Below are 24,105 nucleotides of genomic sequence, written 5' to 3' on the forward strand. Positions count from 1 at the left end.
TGATATGACCATAGGGTATTAGTTCATCATTTCTTAATGAGATTTCAAAAGAATCAAATTAAAATGTTTCCTCTATCCACTATGCTTATATATGTGTCTTATTGATTCAGTGAGTTTGTTTATGACAATGGTGTGTTTTTTCATGATAGTGGTTTTAAATAAATGGAAAATACCTATGTATTCTAGTTTTTTAGCTCCTTGGTATCTCAGCTTCTCAGCTATATTTAAGTGTACATTCCCTTTAAATAAGGAGCAAATACAAAACATACTGGTACAGTTTGGTCACCAACTAATCAGAATGGATGCCAGACAGTCTGGTGTGTATCAGCTAAATATCTGCCTGCTCAAACTATGGGAGAATCAAGCTATTAGAGTGGTGAGTTTAAATACTACATATTTTTATTTTGTCTTTATTGTAATGAACAAGCCCTGTCTTTAGCTCCTGCTGTGCACTTTTGGAGGATCTTCCATATGGTTGCTGCTAAGTATTTTGGCATTTTCCCAACTGTTACAATTGGGTCAGTGGGGGGGATTGTATAGGAGTAATAAAACAAGGGTGACTGCAGCAGGGAGGAGTACGATTACTACACACATAACAGCTTATTGCCTCATGCATTCAAGCACAGCTCAATGCCATTCATTACAACAGGCAGCCAGGGTAAACTGCCTTTTGCCACAGAGTTTACACCAGAAAGGCCAGGCTTTGGGCGCAGGGACTAAGTGTTCTTGTTTACATTTTTTCCCTGTTTCCTTACTTCTCCATTTTCCTATAAAATCTAGAATAATTTGAAGGAGTAAGACAATTACAGTTTGCATATTACCATGCCATTCTGAGAAAGTTTCTTGAGCAGTCTCTTAGCTAAATTTTAGCAACAACAGCAGGATTCTCAGTGGCACTGAGGATTTTGATATGAGAGAGAAAAAAATGGGGAAGTGAAGTCTGACTCCCACAAACACTTAAAAATCCTTGAGACATGATTCATAAATCCAGATATGACTAATAGTATTGACACTATTCCTGGAGTGTTTTCCCTGACAGAATTGACATGAAACAAAGGCTACTATCATTTTTATCCTATGAAAGGCAGTGTTGCTTAAAGCACTAACAGATTGGAAGGAAAAAAGTTCACAGCAAAATTAATATTCTAAACAGTAAAATAATATATTAAGTTGAAATATGCGCGCGCGCGCACACACACACACACACACACACTTAAGTAAAACAATGAATTTAAGGTCTTGATCCTAAGATTGTATTTTCCATATTTATGCTTATACACATAAGTATTCTTTGAATAATTTATTATGCTTTTCCTTTAGGGGCTCCTCCCCCCCCCCCACATTAAGCACTAATATGCAGCTATATAGCATTCTAATAGGTTCACAGTACAGCCATGATTTTTTTTCACGCAATGGCAAGAAATCGAGATTTTAAGAAATAGAATTGGAGACGTTTAAACCGGTAGGCAAACGTGTGGATTTATTATTTTTTTTAATGTTTCCAGCCAAGAATTGTAAATACCAAGTATTGCATTAAAAAAGTTGCTCCTTATTCCCTTCCTGCCCCGTCATCCTCAAGCTTAGGAACAGTGTACCCAGAGACACGCCGGGTGGTCAGATCCATGGGCCCAGGACTGCAGGTGAAACGCCTCGAGACCCATGGGGGGCGGCGCCGGCCAGCGCCACGGAGATCGCCGGCCCCTCAGGGCGGGAAAGAACGTGAACTTCGGGGACAAACACCGCTGGGGCACGGACCACAGCAGTGCAACCAGCCCCTGCACTTATGAGAGTGCTGATACTGACAGCAACGGGATGGTCGTAAACCAACTGGTTCCGGGACGACCCACACTTGTCCTAAAACGCTGGGGAGCCCCACTTCCAGCTTCCCCCGAAGCAGGGAGGAAAGGGCTAATTAAGGCTCATCTCTCTCTCTGTATTCGGCAGGGAACCCAGACACAGAAGCTTCCCGGCACCGCTCACGGTCTCCCGCGCTCTGATACCACCGCAAGCCCCCTCCTGACACGCCACGCGGCGACCCAGCCAGCGGGAAAAGCGGGCAGCAGCTGAGGTGAGGGCAGAGGCAGCAGCTTCAGGCGCCCCAGTGCGCAAGCGCGCGCGCCTAATGCGCAGGCGCCGCCTAGAAGTGACTTCTCCAAAAAGTGTCTTAGTTCTCGGTCACCTGAGCTCGGGGGTGACTCGACTGCGGTAGGCTTCGCAGCTACCCGCCCTCCGCGGGTCCTGCCTGGTGACCCCTCCCTCTTCTCCTGCCCATCGCTCCACCACCCCAAACCCTCCAAAGGCCTGTCCTTTCCGTTCTGCCTTTTCCCAGTCGCGGGTCGGACCGGGCCGAGCCGGGCAGCCTGGGCGCGGTCTCCGACCATGGCGTCTCTCTTCAAGAAGAAAACCGTGGATGGTGAGTTCAGGCCGGGCCGAAGGGGCCCAGCTCGGCGTTTCCCTGGCGTGTTTTGGGGGCTTCCGGCCACGATTCTTTCTGCTGTCCCTAGGGGCGGGGCTGGATCAAGTGGCCCCACAGGTGACCGCCCTCGTGCGTCACTTCTCTGCTTCCTCATCTCTTCTGACTCGCCACACCTCAACCTCACCTGGGCAGTCTGGCTTCTCTCTGATAACACGACACACACCACCTTCACCACCCCCACCCCCGCCCGGTTTTTCCTTTAGCGAGGTGTTGAGCATTTTAAGGAGACAGGATTCAGCTGGCCTTAACTGTTAGACTGTGATTTGGTCAGTTCCTTGTTGGTTTGATCTGTTGGTTTGTTGCTTCTTCAGTTTGTAGCTGTACTATTTACAGACGTATGAACAGGAAACCTGTACTGAGCTGGAGGATGGTGTAACAGGCTCCAGTTCCAAAATGAACCTGGGTCTGGGTCGTTTGGCCCTAAGAATATCCCATCAAAGAGATGTGAAACAAATGCTTTACTGGCTCCAGTAAAAATATAAAAGGAACCTAAGGAATGTGCCTTAGGTTTATTTTCCATAATGAATTTTTCCTTCCCTTTGCTTGTCTTTTACTGTCTAAAGTAAGAGATGTGATATGTATTATCTGCATAGAAGTTTCCATTTTAAGATACTCGCATTGTTTTGGACATTTAGCTCCACGTCATCTTAAGAGGAAAAAAGTGAATGTATAGAAACATACAAAGTGGTGTTTATTAGCAATTACTGTAATGTATATTTATATAACACTGATTAGTTACTCTTGATATTTTCATTGACTGCCACCAGGAATCAAATTCATTCAAGCTATTTAAAAATCGTGTTTCCTATTACATGTTGAGTCTAGGTTGCTGCTGGTTCAACTAAAGAATCACTTCTTTGTAAGGGTCTAACTCTGCCACAAAAGGAGCAGTGGTAGCTAGACAGTGATTGGTACAAACAGGGTGCTGGTCCAGACCTGGGGTAACTCCTTCTTTCCTTTGTATTGACTGTTCCAGTGCCAACAACATTATTTTGGTGAGGATAACAAAGACATCATTTTTACTTTGCCACTCTACCCATCACTTCAACACGTAATGTCATTTTAGCCCTCATTTAGCACACAGCATAATACATTTTTGCTTAACCTGAGTGGGTAAAAAAAAATTTTTTTTTCTTCAATTTATGGACTTTTTAGTAACTAAGAAGTACCATTTACAGTACCTGGAACACATTCCAAGTAGGTATAGGATGTAGTACAATTATGAAGGATGGATTTTATTTGAGAATGCTGTTTAATCTTTAATGGGGTACTTCCCACCGCCCCCCCCCCACACTGTTTCAGCACCAATATTGTGGTTTCCAGTTATTGTATAGTACTTCAGGGGAGAAAAGGTTTTTTGTTTCAGTTTTATACAGTGAGAATTGACTAAGCAGAGGAAAGGAGTTATACCTTTGTTACTGTGATGTTACCAATTATATTTTTAAAAAACATTTTAATGTTAAAGGCCAAACAGCTTTAATTGCCTAATACCTGTCAAATATTTTCAAAGACAAAAATATCAGTTCTGTATTCTCATTTCTGTGCTTCTTGGTGCTTTTGGCAGCCTAGTGACTATTGTGCTTGAAGTATATAGAGCAGAATAAAAAAAAAAAACACAGTGAGGATGTGCAGTGAGGGTATTTAACTGTATACTCATTTGCAGTTGGGTTAATTCATCCAAGAAATAATGTTTTTTGCTAAAGAGACTTATTTGTGAAAATAAAGTCTTAAGGACTTTAGCCAGGAGCTATACTACTGATTTAAAGATTTATGTGAAATTCTGAATGCAAATTTGCCCACCATGCACATTTACTATAACTACTGCTACTACTTACTATAACTGCATACTTGTTTTTTTTTTACATTATCACATCAATTCAAATCACTTAATGACTTTTTAATTATATATTTGTACTTTCATTACTTTGATATAGAGCTTTGTTGATATTTTTACTCCTTGTTTTATTAAAAAGGTGTTTTGTTTTGTTTAAAAGGTGACAGCATTCTTCTTAGCAGTAATGAGGCTATATATTATAAAATGTAATGTATTTTTATGCATTTCTCCCAGATCCTTGGACTCGTTGATTATTGATCATAAGATCTTTTGCTGTATGCTGCCTTTTTATCTGTTTCAGCAGTAATGAAATTCTGATATATAAGGGAAATATGTAACTGCTTATAGATCTGGAGAATAATTGAATCTTTTTGTCTCTTTGGATTGGCTGGAAGAGTTGCATACTATATCATTAAAGACTACTGCACTTGTAAATTAAAAAGGGAGACAACATTACAGCACTTATTACTATTCAGAGTTATGTTTAATTCATTTTTGACACAAAGATGAACAAGTCTCTGTAGTGTATACTTTGTTACAGAAATTAATGAGAATTGTACCTCAGTGCTATAGAAGAGAAAGATTCCTTTGAACTTGAAATTACAATTGAGTATTTGGTTTTCCTTTCACTGATTTTTAAGGTATATACATAGGGTAATGTGTGTACAGTGTTTTCCCCCCTATGTGGACTAATAGTGACCTATTTATTGAAACTAATTATGAACCTGTAAATCAGGATGCATTGAAGATTTGTCATAAATGGACAACTAAGTGTGTCTTTTAAAAAGTGAAATTCTTTAAGCCATATGTGTGTGTGAGTGTGGTGTGCATAATTTTTGTCTGTTACCTTCAATAAAGACAAATTTGAGGTCCTACTCTAAGCCAGCATTGTGTTGGCATTTCGTATAGAGCATCTTATTTGATTCTCCCAAAACTTTTAAGTATTATTCTCACTTTATAGGTGAGGAAACTGAGATACAAAAGACTAAGTAATTTGCCCATGGGCACACAACTTAGTGGCAAAACCAGGACCTAATCCCTTGAGTATTCTCATTGGTATTTTCTTATTAGAGATCCTATGGCACGATTTAATTTTGCTGTTCTTGCTAGTGTATGGAATTCTCAGCTTTTTAGTAGGCACCATGTAATGATAACCTTTTGTCTGGGAATCAGTCTCTTTTTCTCTTGGAATTACTGGTAGAACTCTATTTTTAACAGTGTTAGAACTAGAAACAACCTCCTTTTGCTGACTCTCCTTTGAGCCAGCATTTCTGAGGAAGTATTTTCCAATCTCTTTCTGCTCTACACATACACTTCTTGAAGGAGTAGTGTTGTCTCCACCCCTGTATTTCTCAGACACTCCCCCCCTCCCGCCCCGTTCTATAGCAGTTTGCTTTACATCTTAAGTGATAAGATCTTGCTAAGATCATCAATGACTCCTAGACTGCCAAATGACCATTTTTTAGTAATCATCTCTTGGGTCTACGTTTTGCATTTCTTTATTGAATAATTTCTTTATTGAATAATTTCTTTATTGAAATTCTCTTTTGGCTTCCATGAAACTCTTAATATTTTCCCCAAATTCCTCTGACCACTGTTTTTTCTTTTTTTTCTTACACATTTTTCTTTTCTTTTTTTTCCTTCTTCCTCCCTCCTTCTCTTCTTTCCTTTCTTCATTTTTTTTTTTTTTTTTAAACTTGGTCCTTAAATGTTAGTGTTCTTGTTGGTTCTATCTTGGGCTACCACTATGCTAATTGTACACTCTCTCCCTGCATGATATTATCCAAACTCCTATTATTTTAGTTATTACCTAAGTGCTGATGGATCACAAATTTGAATCTCTAGTTATATTTTTCTAAGTTTTAGACCAACGACTTACTGAATATCTCCACCTAGATGTCTCAAAGTACCTGAAATTAAAGGGACTCCAAACAATTCATCACCATCTCCTTGAAGTCAGTTCCTTTCCTGAGTCTCCTCCTCCAGTGTTGCCAGGTCCTGATTTTGCCTCCTACCTTTAATTATTACTAAGTTTTGCTCCTTTTGCCTCTTAAATATTTGACACACATGATTTTTCACTGTGTGCCTGCAACTTCTGCTCTAATTCAGATCCCATTTACCTTGTACTTTATTACATCACCTTTCTGCTTTTCTTCTCTATAACTTCATAGCTCTTTAATTGTTTATCTACAGAGTTGCCTTGTGATTTGATCCACCTGAAATCCGAATCAGACTATGCTACTCCCCAGTGTGAACTCCTTTTTTATATCACTGGTACCAACAGGATCAGTGAGAGCTCTTTGATAAGGCATATATGGTCCTCCTTGATTTGGCCCTTGTCTTTCTTGTCATAACTCTGAACATTTTACTGTCCAGTATTGTTCTTATATTTGTCAGAACATACCATAAATACTCTTTCTCACTCTGACGTATTTTTGCTTATGATGTCCTTATGCATAGGATCCTCTTTTTCCTTTCTCTGGCTAACCTGCACTGTCTTGGGTGTTTTTCTTCCCCGAGAACTTTTCTCTGATGCCATCTCAGACTACGTTAAGTACCTCACTCCTGTATTCTCATTTTTTTAATCTCTGCTTCCTGACCTGCATTCATTGGAACTAGAGTAGATCCTTATGTCCTTCCAAAGTTGGATTATGCTTTTTCTGAGTTTTTCCTACTTTCCATATATGCAAGGTAGCAGAGGCTTCAGAATACATGGAAGTATCTCTGTAGCAGATTAAATTTAGAGACACATTTTCAAAATAACAGTATTTACTAATCAAAAGTAGTGTTTCCAAAATCCAGAGCTTACTATAGTCTACATCCATTTACCATTGTCACCACCTACAAGTTCAGACGTAATTGAGGAACCCTACTGACAGAAGAGGAGGAAGCTTCTTGGTTTTTACCTTATTGGGATTGTATCCATGTACGCTAATAGTCCAGAGTTCAGAATCTGTGACATTTTGACTAACTTGGGATGAATCTCCTGTCAAAAGGTAGGTTGTGATGCCACATTTGTGATATCTTAAGAGAAAATAAAACCCACCATCTATATAAACTGAATTCTATCCAGAACTTTTCTCCTTTCTACCGAATAAGGTAGATCCTTCTGGTGCTGTCTACAATACCTAGATCTTTCCTAGTATGCTGTGTGTTCCCTTAGTGCTTGTTGTTCTGGATATTTAAAAACTCAAATTTTACTTTCTGTTTGGCCCCTATGTTCTTGGCACAACAAAGAAAAAATAACTGAACATGGGATTCAGGAGCACAGTACTCTCTTCTGAGCATTTTTCTCAGTAAATGTTCTCCATACTTGTAGTATGGTTATTTCTGTAGGAACATGTCTTCCTCTTGTATTTCTCCATCCCTAGCATGACCCCAAAGACTAGTATTTCTTTTCATGCTACTGTTTTCTACCTTCCAAGTCCATTAAGTCTGTAAAACTTCCCTTTCATAGGAGCTTTCCTATGAGGCAAGGTCATTCCCTCACTTGCCTAAAGCAAGAAAATGCTCTTTCACAATTTTCTGAACTGAAGCTGTTATTGATAATGGTACCGAAGCCTGTGTCTTTGAGGACCAATTGAGACCTAAAGATCTACTGACACATAGCCCATCTGAAAACCTTCCTTCAGCCCTTGAAAAACACTGATATTTTACTAATAATAAATTAATATGAATGAATTTCTTAGGGCTGAGTGAGTTGAGAGTTTACTGGGGGCGGGGGGTGGGGAAGCATTCCTTTTATGCTACCATAGGGCTAGACTTTCCTGTTTTCTCTTTAAGTTTATTTGTTCATTTATAGAGAGAGAGCATGCGTAGGAGAGGGGGGCAGAGAGAGAGAGAGAGAGAGAGAGAGAGAGAGAGAGAGAATCCCAAGTGGGCTGTCAACCAGATGCAGGGCTCAATCCCAGGAACCTTGAAATCATGACCTGACCCAAAATCAAGAGTTGATCATCCAACTGACTGAACCACCCAGGTACCCCTCCTATTTTCTCTTTAGTATTCCAACTCTTCCTTCCAAGAAAAACCTGCTGAGAGTTTCAACTTCAACCTAGTTTTTAAATAGATCCTTGGCTCCCTGGACCAAATGTAGAAGAAATCTGTTAGCACAATCCTCCACAGTCCTTTCTCTTTCCCATAGTTGTTTTCTGTTTTATTTTTTGTTCTTATTTTTTCTTTACTATGTATCAAAACTGGTTAATTAAACTGATACCATTCCTCCCTGATTTTTTTGGTTTACCATTTCCAAAGCCTAAGAAACAGATTTGCTTGCATGTCGAATTCTGATTCCTCCCTACCCAGTCCCTCATTGTCATTTTCCTTCTGCCTCCCAGTAAATTTGGTTCCCAGAGCCAGCATTTCCAGGAACTGACCTTTAACATTTCTTTCTTATCCCTTAACTTTTGAGTTTGTAGCATTTTTGCAGTTATTTTCTCCTCATCAACCCAAGAAGGTGGTACATCCCTGCATAGCCAGGACTACTTTCCTCTTTATTGTTGGGTGCGCTCCACCACACCTCCTTTACACTGGTGGTTCTTCTGTTCAGTCATGATCAGGGTGTATCTAATGCCCATTACCCTGCTATACCAGGGCCGCAGGCCCATCACCACTTCACTCACAGCTGCTGCAGAGATGGTAGATGAGATCTAAAGTGGACGTGCCCTCTCGTCTCAGCTCTTGATCTCCAGAGCAAGTTAGTTAAAATGGTAAAGCAGGATGTGGGAACATTTTGTGCTCCTATTTCAATCCATGTGATGGCTAAATTTAGGACGACTGATAGGCAATAAAATTGCTTAGATCAAAACTATTTTTTTTCTTTAAAGAAATACATTTAAAGCAGAAAATATGGTGTATTATATTAAGATTTTGTTATGACCTTATAGTAAATATGACCTTGTAGTAAAGCACAAGTCCTGTATACAGTAGGGAGGATGCTGTCCAGTAGACCAACTTGAATCCCACTGAATGGAAAACATCTGCATGTTGTGCCTCGGGGCTCCTAGGGCAATAATTCTCAACTACCCTGTAAACTTGAGATAGGCTCCCTTCTTCTCCCCAGAAGAAGGGCACTTTAAACATGTTTAAAATACAACTCACAAATTAATGAATGCCTGTATTTAAAGGTTTTTTTTTTTTTTTTGCTTTAATCCTGAAATGTATAAATTGTATATAAATAAGCAGGATCTGGAAGGACAGTCGTAATTCAAGTTGGGGCCTGGACTCAAATCCCAGTAGAGAATTCTAGTAAACTAGGCTGGACTACATTATGGAGACCCCTTTTGTTTTGTTTTTATTTTCGACTTTTTTTCTGTAAGCAGATACACCTTATTGACTCAGAACCGAGAAGAGCCAAATGACCTTTTCTGTCTGTATCTTGAGTCCAGAATTTAAGTCTGTGATCATTCTAGTGCATACATGTATATTTCATTCAGTAAAAAGAGCCTGAAAGGCTTGAGATAAGCTTTTAATACCTACAGTGGAATTGACTTGGGTGGCCTTCTCTAAGTGTTGTGCTGGGTATGGGTGGGTAAAAAGGGTGATGGGTGGGGTGGCTCCAGACCCTTTTTATCTCTCAGAACATACCACAAAGAGAACATACCGTAGTCACAGCCATGTAGCATTGCCATTTTAACAATGTGGAAGTTTTTATTACTACCTGTTAAGAAGTGCTTCACAACAACCCCACAAGGCAGATGAAGTGCTGGAATCTAAAAACTGGGACTGTTTGTTTGTTTTTGCCTGGAGAAGGAAGCACACTATGGACAGGAGTCCAGCGCTGCTCCATCTCCTAGATGTCAGCAACACCCAGTACATGTTTCTATTATTGTCTTGACTCAGAATGAAAAGAGGCAGTAGGAAATTGTAAGGGAAATATCTGGTTATGTCAGTGCTCTATTTTTCCACAGTACAAAGAGATCTATCATAGTTTGGTAAAAGAGATCTATCATAGTTTTGTTATTGTTAAATTATCAACCATCTTTCTTGGTAACAAATAGAGTTTATTATACATCTTAAAGGAATGTGTTAACTATGCCTATGAGGCACATTCTTTTACATTTCAAATATCTTTGTACTCCCTTAGGTCACTGCTAACTATACTATATTGGAACAGTAGTTGGCATAAAGTGCAGTCAGGATACAAATAGATAAATAAATAAAATACTTGTGTTCCTTGCTCTGAAAGAGCTTGGGAGGAAATTAGACCTACCAGAAAATAAATAGAATGGGAAATAAACTTGGCCTAAAAAAACATTATAAGTTTCTCAGAACCATATTCAAATTATTCCTTCTGAATTATCTAGAAGACCAAATCATTAAATGTGGGTTTAGGATAGGAGTTTTTTTTTTTTTTTTCTTTTTTAATTTTTCTTCTTTTTTTTTTTTTTCTAAAAGGTAAAGGATGTTTTATAGGATATGCCTATCATCTCATATGAAGAAAATGTTTTACTATCTTTTTCTCATGATAATATGGTTTAAAGTGTTATGACTATATTTTAGTATGCAACATTAGATGTTCTCAGTTTATAGCTTAGAACTGTTTAAATATTAATAGGTGTATTAACTATGATATGAGGCTATGGAATATGCAGTAGTTAATTTTCTTTATTTTTCTTTCTCTAATATACAGTGACAGTTATGGTACACATAGATACATAAAATTGAAGTAAAACTGTTTTGATTAAGTTATATGTTTTGGTAAAATTTCCTGTCATAATAATGTGTTTTGCCAACAGAGATAGCTATATCTATTTTCTACTCTGTGGTTCTCTGATACCAATGGGGGGTCTCCAAAAAGTTGATCAGTCTTAACACTCGCTGGAATTAGCACAGAGCCCACTGGTTCAAGGCTCAGTCCTACAAGACTGTCCTCATTTTAGATGCCAGTCACAAGTCCCAGGTTGCCACCAATACTTCTGACTAACCAGCTACAAATTCTAGAGTCCTCATAACTCTTTCCACAGTGTGATAATTTGCTAGAACAAGTCGTAGAACTCAGAAAAGTGCTTTACCTAGGAACAGCCAAATGGAAACAAAGTTTTGGGGACTTTAAGTGGCACAAGATCTTCCCTGCCCTTTTTTGGGGCATGCTGCCCTCCCAGCATATCAGTGTGTTCACCAACCCAGCAGCTCTCCTAATCTCTTTGTTCAAGAGTTTTTTATAACCTAGTCTTCAGCCCCACTCCCTTCTCCTGAGGTCAGAGGGCTGGGGCTGAACTTCTCATTCTCTAATCAAGTATTTGGTCTTTCTGGTGACCAGTCCCCTCCAGGAGCTATCTAGGGGTCCCCTTTCTTGAGTTAAAAGATATTGCTATCACTAAGGAAGCTCACTAAGGGTTTTAGGAGCTCTGTGCCAGGAACTCCAGACAAAGATCAAATATATGCTTTTTATTATATCACCCTAATAATGAAAAAGTATATATTGATAGAATTCTAGATCTTCTCCATCAAGGCTTTCAGCAATTGCTTTGCATCTGTGTCAGTTATCCGGCCACAATTTAATTTGTCAATATGGTGGCTTCTCTTTCATCTCTGTACTCTTGTGGCTTTAGAAGACTCTCATCACTATCTCAGTATTACCATTTCATTTTGTATTAGTTGAGTTTAGGGACTTTTCAGTACACAAAGATGTTACACTCCAAAAGTTTATTTGTAATTTCATAGTTTTAAATTTAGAACATATTTTCTGTTGAAACAGGGTAAGTGGTGAATGTTTTTATACCAATTTGTTGGCTTTGGCAAGATAGGGTGCTAAGTTCAAAAGAAGAAAATTAGGAATATTTGAGTGTTGGGGATGAAAAGGCTCATGATCGCTTTTAGAGATAGGGAAATAAGAGCTTTGCCACTTAGTGTCTGTCTGCACATGTCAGAGGAAAGATATTGTGTGCTGTGGACTGAATTGTATGCCCACAAAATTCATGTTTTTTTTTTTTAAGTTTATTCATTTTGAGAGGGAGAGAGAGAACACATGTGAGCTAGTAAGCTGGGGAAGGGTGGGGGGGAGGGTGGGGAGACAGAAAGAAAAAGTGCAAGTAGGGGAGGGGCAGAGAAAGAAGGAGAGAGAGAATTCTAAGCAGGCTTCAAGCAACACAGCATGGACTTGGGGCTTGATCCCATGAACCATGAGATCATGACCTGAGCTGAAATCAAGAGTTGGATGCTTAACTGACTGAGCCACCCAGGCACCCCTGCAAAATTCGTGCTAAGTCCTAACCCCTAATGTGACTGTATTTGGAGATAGGGTTGTAAAGAGGTAATTGAGGTTAAAAGGTTATGAAGATGTGGCCCTAATTCAGGACGAGGGTGACCTTATAAGAAGAGAAAGAGGTACCAGGGATGGGCACACACAGAGAAAAGGCCATATGAGAACACAGCAAAGAAGGCAGACATCTGCAGGCTAAAGAGAGAGACCTCAGGAAAAGTCACACCTGCCAGTACCTTGACCTTGGACTTTCAGCTTCCAGAACTGTGAGAAAATTAGTTTTCTGTTTTTTAAGCTACCCAGTCTGTGGTATTTGTTATAGCAGCCGTAGGAAACTAATAAATTGTGTTATTTTAGAACAGAATCCCAACCAGTGCTCCATGGAACATTAACATCTAGGAAATGTTAATAGAGATTCTTAAAAGGAATTCTTGACTTAACAAATGTAGGAAATAATCTATAATATGTTCTCCACTTAAGAATTGACTGCATATTCATATACTAAATAGTCTTAGAGGCCTTGGAGCAAAGAAACCTATTCAACTATTAGGGGCAGAGGGGCAGAGAGACGGGGAGAGAGAATCTCAAGCAAGCTGCACGCTATCAGCACAGAGCCTGATGTGAGGCTCAGCTCACAAACCATGAGACCATGACCTGAGCCGAGATCAAGAGCGGGCACTTAACCAACTGAGCCACCCAGGTGACTGTAGTTATTTTTATTATGAGTAAAGTTATACATTATACACAGAAATGTATAAGTTTGGTGTTCCATCAGTAAAAGGATAACGAGTGTTGGCTCTGTCGTTTTATTTGAGGTGAAATTCATATAACGTTAACCATTGTAAAGTGAACAGCAGTTCAGTGGCATTAGTACTTTCACAATGGTGTGTAACCACCATTTCTAGTTCTAAAACATTTCATCACCTCACACTAAAATCCTGTACATGATAAGCAGTCACTCTGCATTCTCTCTCCCCAACTCCTGGCAAATACCAGTCTGCTTTCTGTCTTTGTGATTTGTCTATTCTTTTTTCTTTTTTTTAAAATTTTTAACGTTTATTCATTTTTGAGACACAGAGACAGAGCATGAGCAGGGGAGGGGCAGAAAGAGAGGGAGACACAGAATCCAAAGCAGGCTCCAGGCTCTGAGCTGACAGCACAGAACCCGACACAGGGCTTGAACCCGGGAGCTGTGAGATCATGACCTGAAATGAAGTCGGACACTTAACCGACTGAGCCACCCAAGCGCCCCTATGATCAATCTATTCTGATATCTCATCTGAGTATAATCATAAAATGTTACCATTTGTATCTGGCATCTTTCACTTAGTATAATATATTAATGGTTTATTCATGTTGTAGTATGTATTAGGACTTCATTTCTTATTATACTCCAGCTCTCATACCTAGAAGTGGAGTTGGTAAGATATGGTAATTTTATGTTTAACTTTTTAAGGAACCACCAAATTTTTATCCACAGTGGCTGAAACAATTTACATTCTTACTACCAATATATAAGGGTACCAGTCTTCACATTCTCATTAACACTTGTTATTTTCCTTTTTTGTTTTTGATTATAGCCATTCTGGTGGATGTGAAATGTCTCTCATTTCCCTTATGACTAATGATGTTGAGCATCTTCTTTTTGTGTTTATTGTCCATTTCTGTATCTCCTTTGTATAAGTGTCTATTCAGGTCCTTCAACCATTTCTAATTAGATTGTCTTGTTTTTGAGTTTTAAGAGTTATTTATATATTCTGGATACTAGACTCTTGACATATGTGTGTGTGTGTGTGTAGTCTTGTTTTGGGATTTTAAGTTATTTATATATTCTGAATACTAGACTCTCTATATATTAATAATGTGTGTATATGTGTATATATATACATATATATGTACATATATATATGTATATATAGTTTGTATATATTTTTTCCTTTTCTGTGGGATGTCTTTCCTTTGGTGCACAGCCTTTAATTTTAACAAAGTCCAATTTATCTTTTTTTTTTCTTTTGTTGTTCATGCTTTTAGTGTCATATCTAAGAATCTATTGCTAAGTCCTAGATCATGCAGATTTACTCCTATGTATTCTTCTAAGAATTATGTAATTTCAGTTCTTACATTTGGGTCGTTAATCTTTTTTTAGTTAATTTTCATATACATTGTGAGGTAGGGGCCCAATTTCATTCTTTTTCATGTAGACATCCTATTGTCCCAATGCCATTTGATAAAGAGACTATTCTTTCTGTTACCATTGTTTTTAAATCTACTTCTTGACTAGAAAGGTACTCTAGTGAAGTGATTAAGATTACTGATTCAGGAGACAGAACACTTGGATCCAAATCTGGCATTACTGCATACTATCTTGTGACCTTGGGCAAGTTATTGAAACTTCCCAACTCTCAGTTTTCTTTAAATGTAAAATAAGGGGCCCCTAGGTGGCTCGGTCATTTAAGAGCCCGCGCGACTTCTGCTCAGGTCATGATCTCTCGGGTTTGTGAGTTCAAGCCCCGCGTCGGGCTGTGTGCTAACAGCTTGGAGCCTAGAGCCTGCTTTGGATGCTGTGTCTCCCTCTCTCTCCTCTGTTTGCCCCTCCCCCACTCACACTCTTCCTCTGTCTCTCAAAAATGAATAAATGTTAAAAAAAAATTTAAAATAATAGAAAAATCAACTCCATAGCATTATTGTCGATATTATATTGCATAATATATGTACAACACTTCGCAAGGTTCCTGGTAATGAAAGATCAGTTTTGGCAAGAATTATCATCAATATCTGTGATCTTTGAAGAAATTACTATTTAGTAACAGCTAACCCAAATTATAGTCCCTTGGACCTAGACTAGCCTTTAATTCTTCAAAAGATGGGACCTGATGGATCCAAATGAATAAATTAGAAAAACTCCAAGATTGAGTGGAACTTTAATAGTATATCAGGACATTGTGTGTTATTTACTCCTTAACAGTTATCCTTATTTTATGAATAAGCAACCTGAAGTTTAGAATATTAACTAACTTTCCCAAGATACCATCATATAATGATCAGGTGGCAGAGGGAGGATTCAAATCCAGGTCTGCCTCATTGGAAGGTCCACTATTTCTGTTATGATGATATGATGACTTAGTGACCTGTCTTCCTTCCTGGAATTTCATATAATACTGGGTAAGAAGAGATGAAGAATGTGTTTGTGACATATTTATGTGCTATATAAAACATTGTATAGTATCAGTTCTCTAAGGGAATCTTTTATTGTGATGTATATACACTTTTGGATACTATAGCATATCTGCAGTTATCTTTTGTAGTTCTTTAATATTTATAATTCAAGTTTTAATATATTTGACTTTATATATATATATATATGTACTATATTGAATAAAAAAATTAACATCTAGTAAAACATGGTTTCTTTTTTTTTTAATAAAGACTCCAAGTCTGATATTTTAAATGGTATTGAAGAAAATTACATTTAAGTTTCTTTTGTGATTCTCCTAGATGTAATAAAGGAACAGAATCGAGAATTACGAGGTACGCAGAGGGCTATAATCAGAGATCGAGCAGCTTTAGAGAAACAAGAAAAACAGCTGGTAAGTAGAACATTAAATTTCAGCTTAACTTTTCAAACAAATTTGGAAATTAGTGTTAGAATAATTAGCTAACTAAGAAAAAGACACATGGCAGGTGGTAAGTGATTTACTAAGAAATGGCATTTTATGTCTTCCTGAATTTTCTGCTTACCTTCGTTTATTGTGTCATTCTGCTGACTTTTATCAGGATTCTGTGTATTCTGCTGATTATAAAATCAAATTATTCTTCAGTTTGTAGAAGTTATGAATGCCCAGGAGGAAATATTTCTCAAAACACAGCTACTTTATTGTCAGTTAATAACAAAGATTAAATGGTCCTGAATAACAAAAAGTTACAGGAAATAATTATGTTAACTCAGAGATATCTTACTTGATGTTTTAGTGATCATTATGTCTGTGATAATGAATGTCCTTTTTTTTAAATAGACTGTCTTGCTTGTCTTTAAATATTTTTATGTTATGTTTTTATATGTTGCTTTAAATCTTTTAAACAAACAGCATGATTGAGGTATTATTGACATGCAGTAAACTCCATTATTTAAAGCATATAATTTGATACATTTCAGCATATATATATATATATATATATATATATATATGATGAAACCTTTACTACAATCAAGATAATAATGAACATCCCCACCATCCTGAAAAGTTTCCTTATTCCCTTCGCAATTACTTTTACCTATGCATCCCTCCCTGACACCCTCCTTTGCAGTAAATACTGATCTGTCACTGTAGGTTAGTTTACATTTTCTAGACTTTATATAAATGAAATCATATAATATAAATACTTTAAAAATTTTTTTTTTTAACATTTATTCATCTTTGAGAGACAGAGCACAGTGGGGGAGGGGCAGAGAGAAAGGGAGACAGAATCTGAAGCAGGCTCCACGCCCTGAGCTGGCAGCACAGAGCCCGATGGCAGGGCTCGGACCCACAAACCGTGAGATCATGACCTGAGCCGAAGTTGGATGCTTAACCAACTGAGTCACCCAGGCGCCCCTATGAATACTTTTTTTTAATGTGGCTTCCTTCAGTCATAATTATTTTGAGATTAATCAATATTATATTATCAGTATTAATTTTTTAATTGATGAATATTACTTTATTGTATGGGTGTTTTCATAGTTTATCTGTTCAGCAGCCAGTGGATATTTGGGTTATTTCCAGGTTTGGGCTATTTTGAACGAAGTTGCTATTAAGATACAATTGGAGTCTTTGTGTGAACATATATTTTCGTTTCTCTTGGGTATATCCCTAGGATTGGGATTGCTAGATTATGGGGTAAATGTATATTTAACTGTGTAAGAAACTACTAGACAATTTTTCAAATCAGCTGTAATGTTTTCTGTTCCCACCAGCTAGATGTGAAAGTAAAGTTGTTCCACAACCTGGCTAATAGTTGGAGTCAACAGTCTTTACATATTAGTCATTCTAGTGGTATATAGTAGATGGTCATTTTAAATTGCATTTCACTTATTGCTAATGACGTTCAGCATCTTTTCATGTGCCTGTTTGCCATTTACGTATCTTTTTGCCAAAAGTGTCTACTGAAATATTTTACCCATTTTTTTCATCATGTTGTTTCCTTTTGTTTATTTGTAAGAGCTTTTTATATATTTCAAATATAAGTACTTTATTAAATATATATTTGGTAAATATCTTCTCCAGTTATTGGCCTTGCCTCTTTTATTTTGCAAATAGTGTCTTTTGTGGAACAGAAGATTTTTATTTTAATCAAGTGAAATTTCTTCTTCTATGACTAGTACTTTTAGTGTCCTAAGAAATCTTTCTCTAACCCAAAGTCGCTAATATTTTCCCTTCTGTTTTTTCCTAGAAGAATTATAGTTTTAGTTGTTACATTTAGGACACTGAACCATATTGAATTAAGTTTCACTGTGTTATCAGGTGAACATGGAGGTTCACTTCTGCATCTTTTGAGATGATGGTCATGCAGTTTTTCTTCTTTAGTCTGTTAACCTAGTGAACTGCATTTATTGATTTATTAAAGTTAAAATCAGGCTTTTGCTCCTGGGATAAGTTACATTGGTAATGACGTGTTTTTTTGAGATACTATTTTCAGTAAGCTGAAATTTGTTAAGAATACAGTAAAACCTTGGTTTGCGAGCACAGTTCATTCCAGAAACATGCTTGTAATCCAAAGCACTTGTATATCAAAGCAAATTGCCTCATAAGAAATAATGGAAACTCACACAATTTGTTCCACAACCCCAAAATATTAATATAAAAATGATTACAATATTGTAATACAATACAAAATAATAAGGAAATACAAAATATAAAGGAAAATAAGCAAATTAGCCTGCACTTACCTTTGAAAACCTTTGTGGCTGGTATGTGAGAGACCAGAGAGAGAAGGGTTATTGTGTAGGACAACTTTCACTGTCACTAACAATCAATACTATCTATTGACTCAATAGAATCTTTTTCTTTTCATGCAGCTTTACAAAGAACCTATCCAATGATACTTGCTTTTGCTTCCTTTTGAGGATTTCACGTTAAGTGTGACATTGCACTGTCGTTAAACAGATTTGTTGTTTGCACTGCCACAGCCTTATTCAGGTGGTGCTTTTCTGCAAAATTTTGCGCTATATCTCACATTTTACACATCTCCCTAATCTCATTTGAAGTGAGGGATTCCTCTGCCTTTTCCTCCTCCTTCACTGCAGACAAGATGCAGACATAGACTTCTTATAAAATCTTGCTGTTTCAGCCACTTGCATACCTTGTTTGTACTTCTCGATAATTTCCTTAACTTTCACCATAATCACCTCCTTCATCTTACCGCCTTTCTTTTCAACCTTTTCCTGTGTGGGGGTACACTCACACAGATGTTGACTACAGTACAGTATTTATAAACTTTTGTCATATACTGTATTTAATGTAACTGACAATAAGGCAGCAGGGGAAAGGGTCTCTATATGAAGGCAGCCTGACTTGGAATGAAGCAGAACATTCCTAAGCTTACTCTTGTTTGGAAAAGCAAAAAACCATCCATTGGTGCTTTGAAGTGACAAAAAAATACACTAGTGCCAGTTGTGGGCACCTTCCAACATTCTGAAAAATCACCAATTTCTGCCAAACATCTCTGTCTAAGATCGAGCAGCTGAGCATGGGAGACGATCACTCACAATTCCACAGTGATATGGAGAGAGAGAGAGAGAACCATTGGCTCAGTTGTGATCATGTGATGTTCAGCATCACATACTACTCGTATTGCAAGACATCGCTTGTTTATCAAGTTAAAAATTATTAGAAATGTTTGCTTGTCTTGCAGAGCACTCGCAGTCCAAGGTTTTACTGTATTTGCATCTAGGGGTGCTGGGTGACTCAGTCAGTTAAGTGTCCAACTCTTCATTTTGACTCAGGTCGTGATATCATGGTTGTGGTATCAAACCTGTGTTGCATATGGAACCTGCTTGAGATTCTCTCTCTCCTACCCCTCTTCTGCCCCTCCTGTATGTGTTAGCCCTCTGTCTCTCACAAAGAAAAAGTAAAGAATATTTGTATCTGTGTTTGTGGAAGATACTGATTTGTAGTTATCTTTTCATGCAGTGTCTTTATTTGGTTTTGACGTCTGAGTGATGCTGACTTTAAAGCATGAGTTGGTTTCTCTTATTTCTTTACTGGAAGAATGTGTATTTCTTCCTTAAATATTTGAGAAGATTCATCAGTAAAGCTGTCTTTGTGGATAGGTTCTTAAACTACCAGTTCAGTTTTTAGAAAAAACAGCTACAGAATGGATCATCAGATAATCTTTTTATTTTATTTTATTTTAATTTGTTTTTTTACATTTATTTTTGAGAGACAGAGAGAGACAGAGCACAAGTGGGAGAGGGGCAGAGAGAGGAGACACAGAATCTGAAGCAGGCTCCAGGCTCCTAGCTGTCAGCACAGAGCCCGACGTGGGGCTCGAACTCACAAACCGTGAGATCATGACCTGAGCCGAAGTCGGATGCTCAACCGACTGAGCCACCCAGGTGCCCCAATAATCTGTCTTTTTAAATGAGCTTTGGTAGTTAGCATCTGTCAAGATCCATGTTTACTAAATGTTAAAATGTAATGACCTGTTATTCATAATGTTCCCATATTATCCTTTAACATCTTTAGGATATGAAGTGATGCCCCCCCTTTGCATTCCTCATCTTTGTAATTTTTATGCTCTCTTTGTATCACTTTTTCCCCTCATCTATCTGGCTAATGGTCTATCAATGCCAATCTCTTATAAAAAATGGCTTTTGATTTCATTAATTTTCTATATTGTTTTTCTTTCCTATTATCTAGATTTCTTTTATTGTTTGTATTTTTCCTTGTTTACTTAGTGTTTTACTTTTTTTTTACTTTCTCTATTTTGAAGCTTATGAGATATTCATTTTTTTCTAATATAAGCTTTAATGCTATAAAGTTCCCTCTAAGAACTGTTTTAACTATAGCCCACACATTTTGATATGTTGCATTTTCCTTTTTGTTCCAAGTTCAAAATATTATCTTATTTCTCCTGAGATCTTTCCAACCCATGACTTATTTAGAACCATGTTGTTTAATTTCTGCTTATTTATGATATTCCTTCCAGTTTTCCAGATTTCCAGTTTTATTTCATGTGGTTAGAGAACACACTTTGTATGATTTCAGTCCTTGTAAATTTATTGAGCCTTGTTTTCTGATACAAAATGTGGTATATTTTGGTGATTTTTCTTTAGTGTACACTTGTAAAAAGAGTGTTCTGCTGTTGTTATTTTAAAAATAAAAATGTTGTTTAGGTCAAGTTGGTGATAGTGTTCTTGTAAATCTATAGCATTACATAGTCTCTGTTCACATGTTCTAACAATTATAGCAGTGTACTTAAGAGAGAAGTTGTTGATATTCCTCATACTAATTGTGTATTTGTTTCTCTTTTCAGTTCTTTCAGTTGTGCTTCACATATTTTTTCTTAATGTTTATTTATTTTTGAGAGAGAGAGAGACAGAGCGTGAGCAGGGGGTAGGCAGAAAGAGAGGGAGACACAGAATCCGAAGCAGGCTCCAGGCTCTGAGCTGTCAGCACAGGGCCCGATGCGGGGCTTGAACTCACTCATGAACTGTGAGATCATGACCTGAGCTGAAGTTGGACACTTAACCGACTAAGCCACGCAGGTGCCCCTGTGCTTCAAGGTTGAAGCACTGTTCTTAGATGCATGCACATATAGGATTGTTTTAGTATCTTTATATTATGAAATATATCTTTATCATTATGAAATGCCCCTTTTTATTTCCTATGATATTCCTTTCTCAAGTTTTTTTGAATCTGATATTAATGTAGCCATTCCAGATTTTCAGAATTTAATAAATAATTATAGAGTATATTTCCTATCCTTTTACTTAGTTTTGTTTTTTGTAATTAAAGTTGGTTTCTTGATATAGCATATATTTGGGTTTATATTCTTATCTAAAATGACAACTTGCCTTTTATTAAGGTGTTGGATGAACCTTCTTACTTAATGTAATTGTCTATATAATTAGCCTTAAATCTACCCTTGTGCTTTTTTCTCTGTCCCACCAACTCTTTGTTTTTTGTTTTTTGTTTTTTGTTTTTCTTTATCCTACTGACTTTTGGGTTGAGCTTTTTCCTTTTCTTCTGGGGCTTTTTGTGAATACTATTTTGTAGACTTGCTTTGTATTTGTGGATGAAGGTACTAGTTCTGTCTTTCCCATGTAAACATATGGAAGAAATTGCCCTCTCCAATTACTCTTTTTCTCTGACCTTATGACCGCCTCTTCCTGTCTTCGTGATCAGGGAGAAAAGGGTATATGATGTGTGTTTGATTTTTCTTCTGAAATAAATCATTGGGAACGACCTATCAATGATTTTTTCCCCCTGTTTTTATTTCCTTTCTTAGGAATTAGAAATTAAGAAAATGGCTAAGATTGGTAATAAAGAAGCTTGCAGAGTTTTAGCGAAACAGCTTGTACATCTACGGAAACAGAAAACAAGAACTTTTGCTGTAAGTTCTAAAGTCACTTCTATGTCCACACAAACAAAAGTGATGAATTCCCAGATGAAGATGGCAGGAGCAATGTCTACTACAGCAAAAGTAAGTGGGGACCTTTATATCCATACATTTATAATTTTATCTAAGATATTTAAATGTCAGTATTCAAATCAGATTTACTTATTTATTTATTTATTTTTCAACGTTTATTTTTGGGACAGAGAGAGACAGAGCATGAACGGGGGAGGGCCAGAGAGAGAGGGAGACACAGAATCGGAAACAGGCTCCAGGCTCTGAGCCATCAGCCCAGAGCCTGATGCGGGGCTCGAGCTCACGGACCGTGAGATCGTGACCTGGCTGAAGTCGGACGCTTAACCGACTGCGCCACCCAGGCGCCCCTCAAATCAGATTTAAAAGTACCTCCTGATGTATATGGGGTACAGAATCTGTGTAATATTTAGTAAAAGAAGTTATAAGACTAGATAATCTAAATAAATACTTCTAGATTTTTTTCATTGAAATATAGTTAACTAACAATATTATATTAGATATTGTATATAATATGTATAATATTGTACATATGTACAATATTGTATATAATATGTACATAGATTCTTTACTGATTTGTTTTACTATAAAATTTCTTTGTTAGGACATGTTGATTGTCCCAGGGTCACATTTAGCTTCTAAATTTTTTAAATCGACTTAAAGTATTATTTGCTTTTTCCCTTAAATTGTCAGAAGATTTTTGGTCTTGTTATTTCATTAAGTTGTAAGTTTTGATTACTTCTGAGTAGTAATTTCCTCTTGATCCATTTTCATGTATATGTCAGAAGGACATGTGATTTCTGTCATAAGGATTTACCAGTTAATTTTGTCAGAAAATTATGTTTGACTTACACCCTTTGTATAAAAAAATAAATGTTTTCACTATGGAGTTTAAGGGACTTTGAGCTTTTTGATTTTTTAATAAATAATGAGCCCCTTGATGTGTATGAAGTACTGTGAAGAATAAGAAGACTTTTAAGACAAAGGTGCTGCTCTCACAGATTTTATTGTTCAGTTGAGGATGGGGTGGGAGTAAGGAGCAGGGAGGTTAAACTATTTCTAATGGGAAACTACCCACTATACATCAGTGTGTGCTAAATTTCAGTGAACTGTTCAGATCTTTGAATTGAGTGATCTGAAAGACTTTTAGAAGACCTAGGTGTGAAAAATATCACTAGTTGTTAAATATAAGGAAGGAGGAGTATTTGAATATGGAGACCAAAAGAAAAGAAAGCCACAGAGGAAGAGCAAGTATGAGGTTCATATTAGAAAAATGGTATGTACAGTGGATTCTTGTTACTTGAAGTAGTTAATGTTCTGTAGTTGGGAACACTGAGTTAGTGAATATCGAATCATTGCTCCTAGGGAAATACAAGGTTAGGTTTTTGTTTTTTGTTTTTTGTTTTTGGTGACAACATTTTTGTCAACCAACTTATACGCTAACATTGTTTAATGTGTGTTTCTGTTGAAGGACTCCATATTTAATAAGTATTATTGATTCATTAACATTGAATTCATGCCTAATCAGAGCTAATATGTATTTTTCCACAAACACATTATAGCTTCCTACACTTAGGAGCACTACACAACACTTTAGTACTATGGTTGGGGCCATTTTAAATGGCAAAGTCATCAACAAAAGTTACAAAAATGTGGCACTAAATAGACCACAATAAGGACACTTGTGTACAGTATGAGAGTTGAGACAAGAAAGCAGAGGTCTCCTTGTTTGACCTCAGCTGGAAACAACCATGTTGGATAACTCAATTTTTTTGCCATTCCCTGTGTGTCCACAAAGAACAGAAAAGCACTGTGAGTATTGGTCTGCAGTTACAAATAAATTTAGTGAGTAGGCATATCCACACATATGGAATCCAGAAATAATGAGGAGCAACTATAATTGTTTTTAGATTACAGAGCACACGAAAATAGAATTTGCCTTTCTCAGGTGCAGTAAGTATAGTGACA

The 24,105-nt window shown here is 37.2% G+C and overlaps 1 protein-coding gene across 1 annotated transcript in view; it reads left to right on the plus strand.

Moving 5' to 3' along the window:
- The first annotated feature begins 2,120 nt into the window (after positions 1-2,120).
- CHMP2B (charged multivesicular body protein 2B) overlaps positions 2,121-24,105 on the plus strand; it is a 28,960-nt gene continuing 6,975 nt past the window's right edge. The window contains exons 1-3 of the mRNA XM_043593891.1: positions 2,121-2,413; positions 16,006-16,097; positions 21,997-22,191. Coding sequence (XP_043449826.1) covers positions 2,380-2,413; positions 16,006-16,097; positions 21,997-22,191 — 321 coding nt within the window. The 5' untranslated portion in view covers positions 2,121-2,379. The remainder of the gene's footprint in view (positions 2,414-16,005; positions 16,098-21,996; positions 22,192-24,105) is intronic.

Source organism: Prionailurus bengalensis, chromosome C2, assembly GCF_016509475.1.
Source record: "Prionailurus bengalensis isolate Pbe53 chromosome C2, Fcat_Pben_1.1_paternal_pri, whole genome shotgun sequence".
NCBI classification, from domain to species: Eukaryota; Metazoa; Chordata; class Mammalia; order Carnivora; family Felidae; genus Prionailurus; species Prionailurus bengalensis.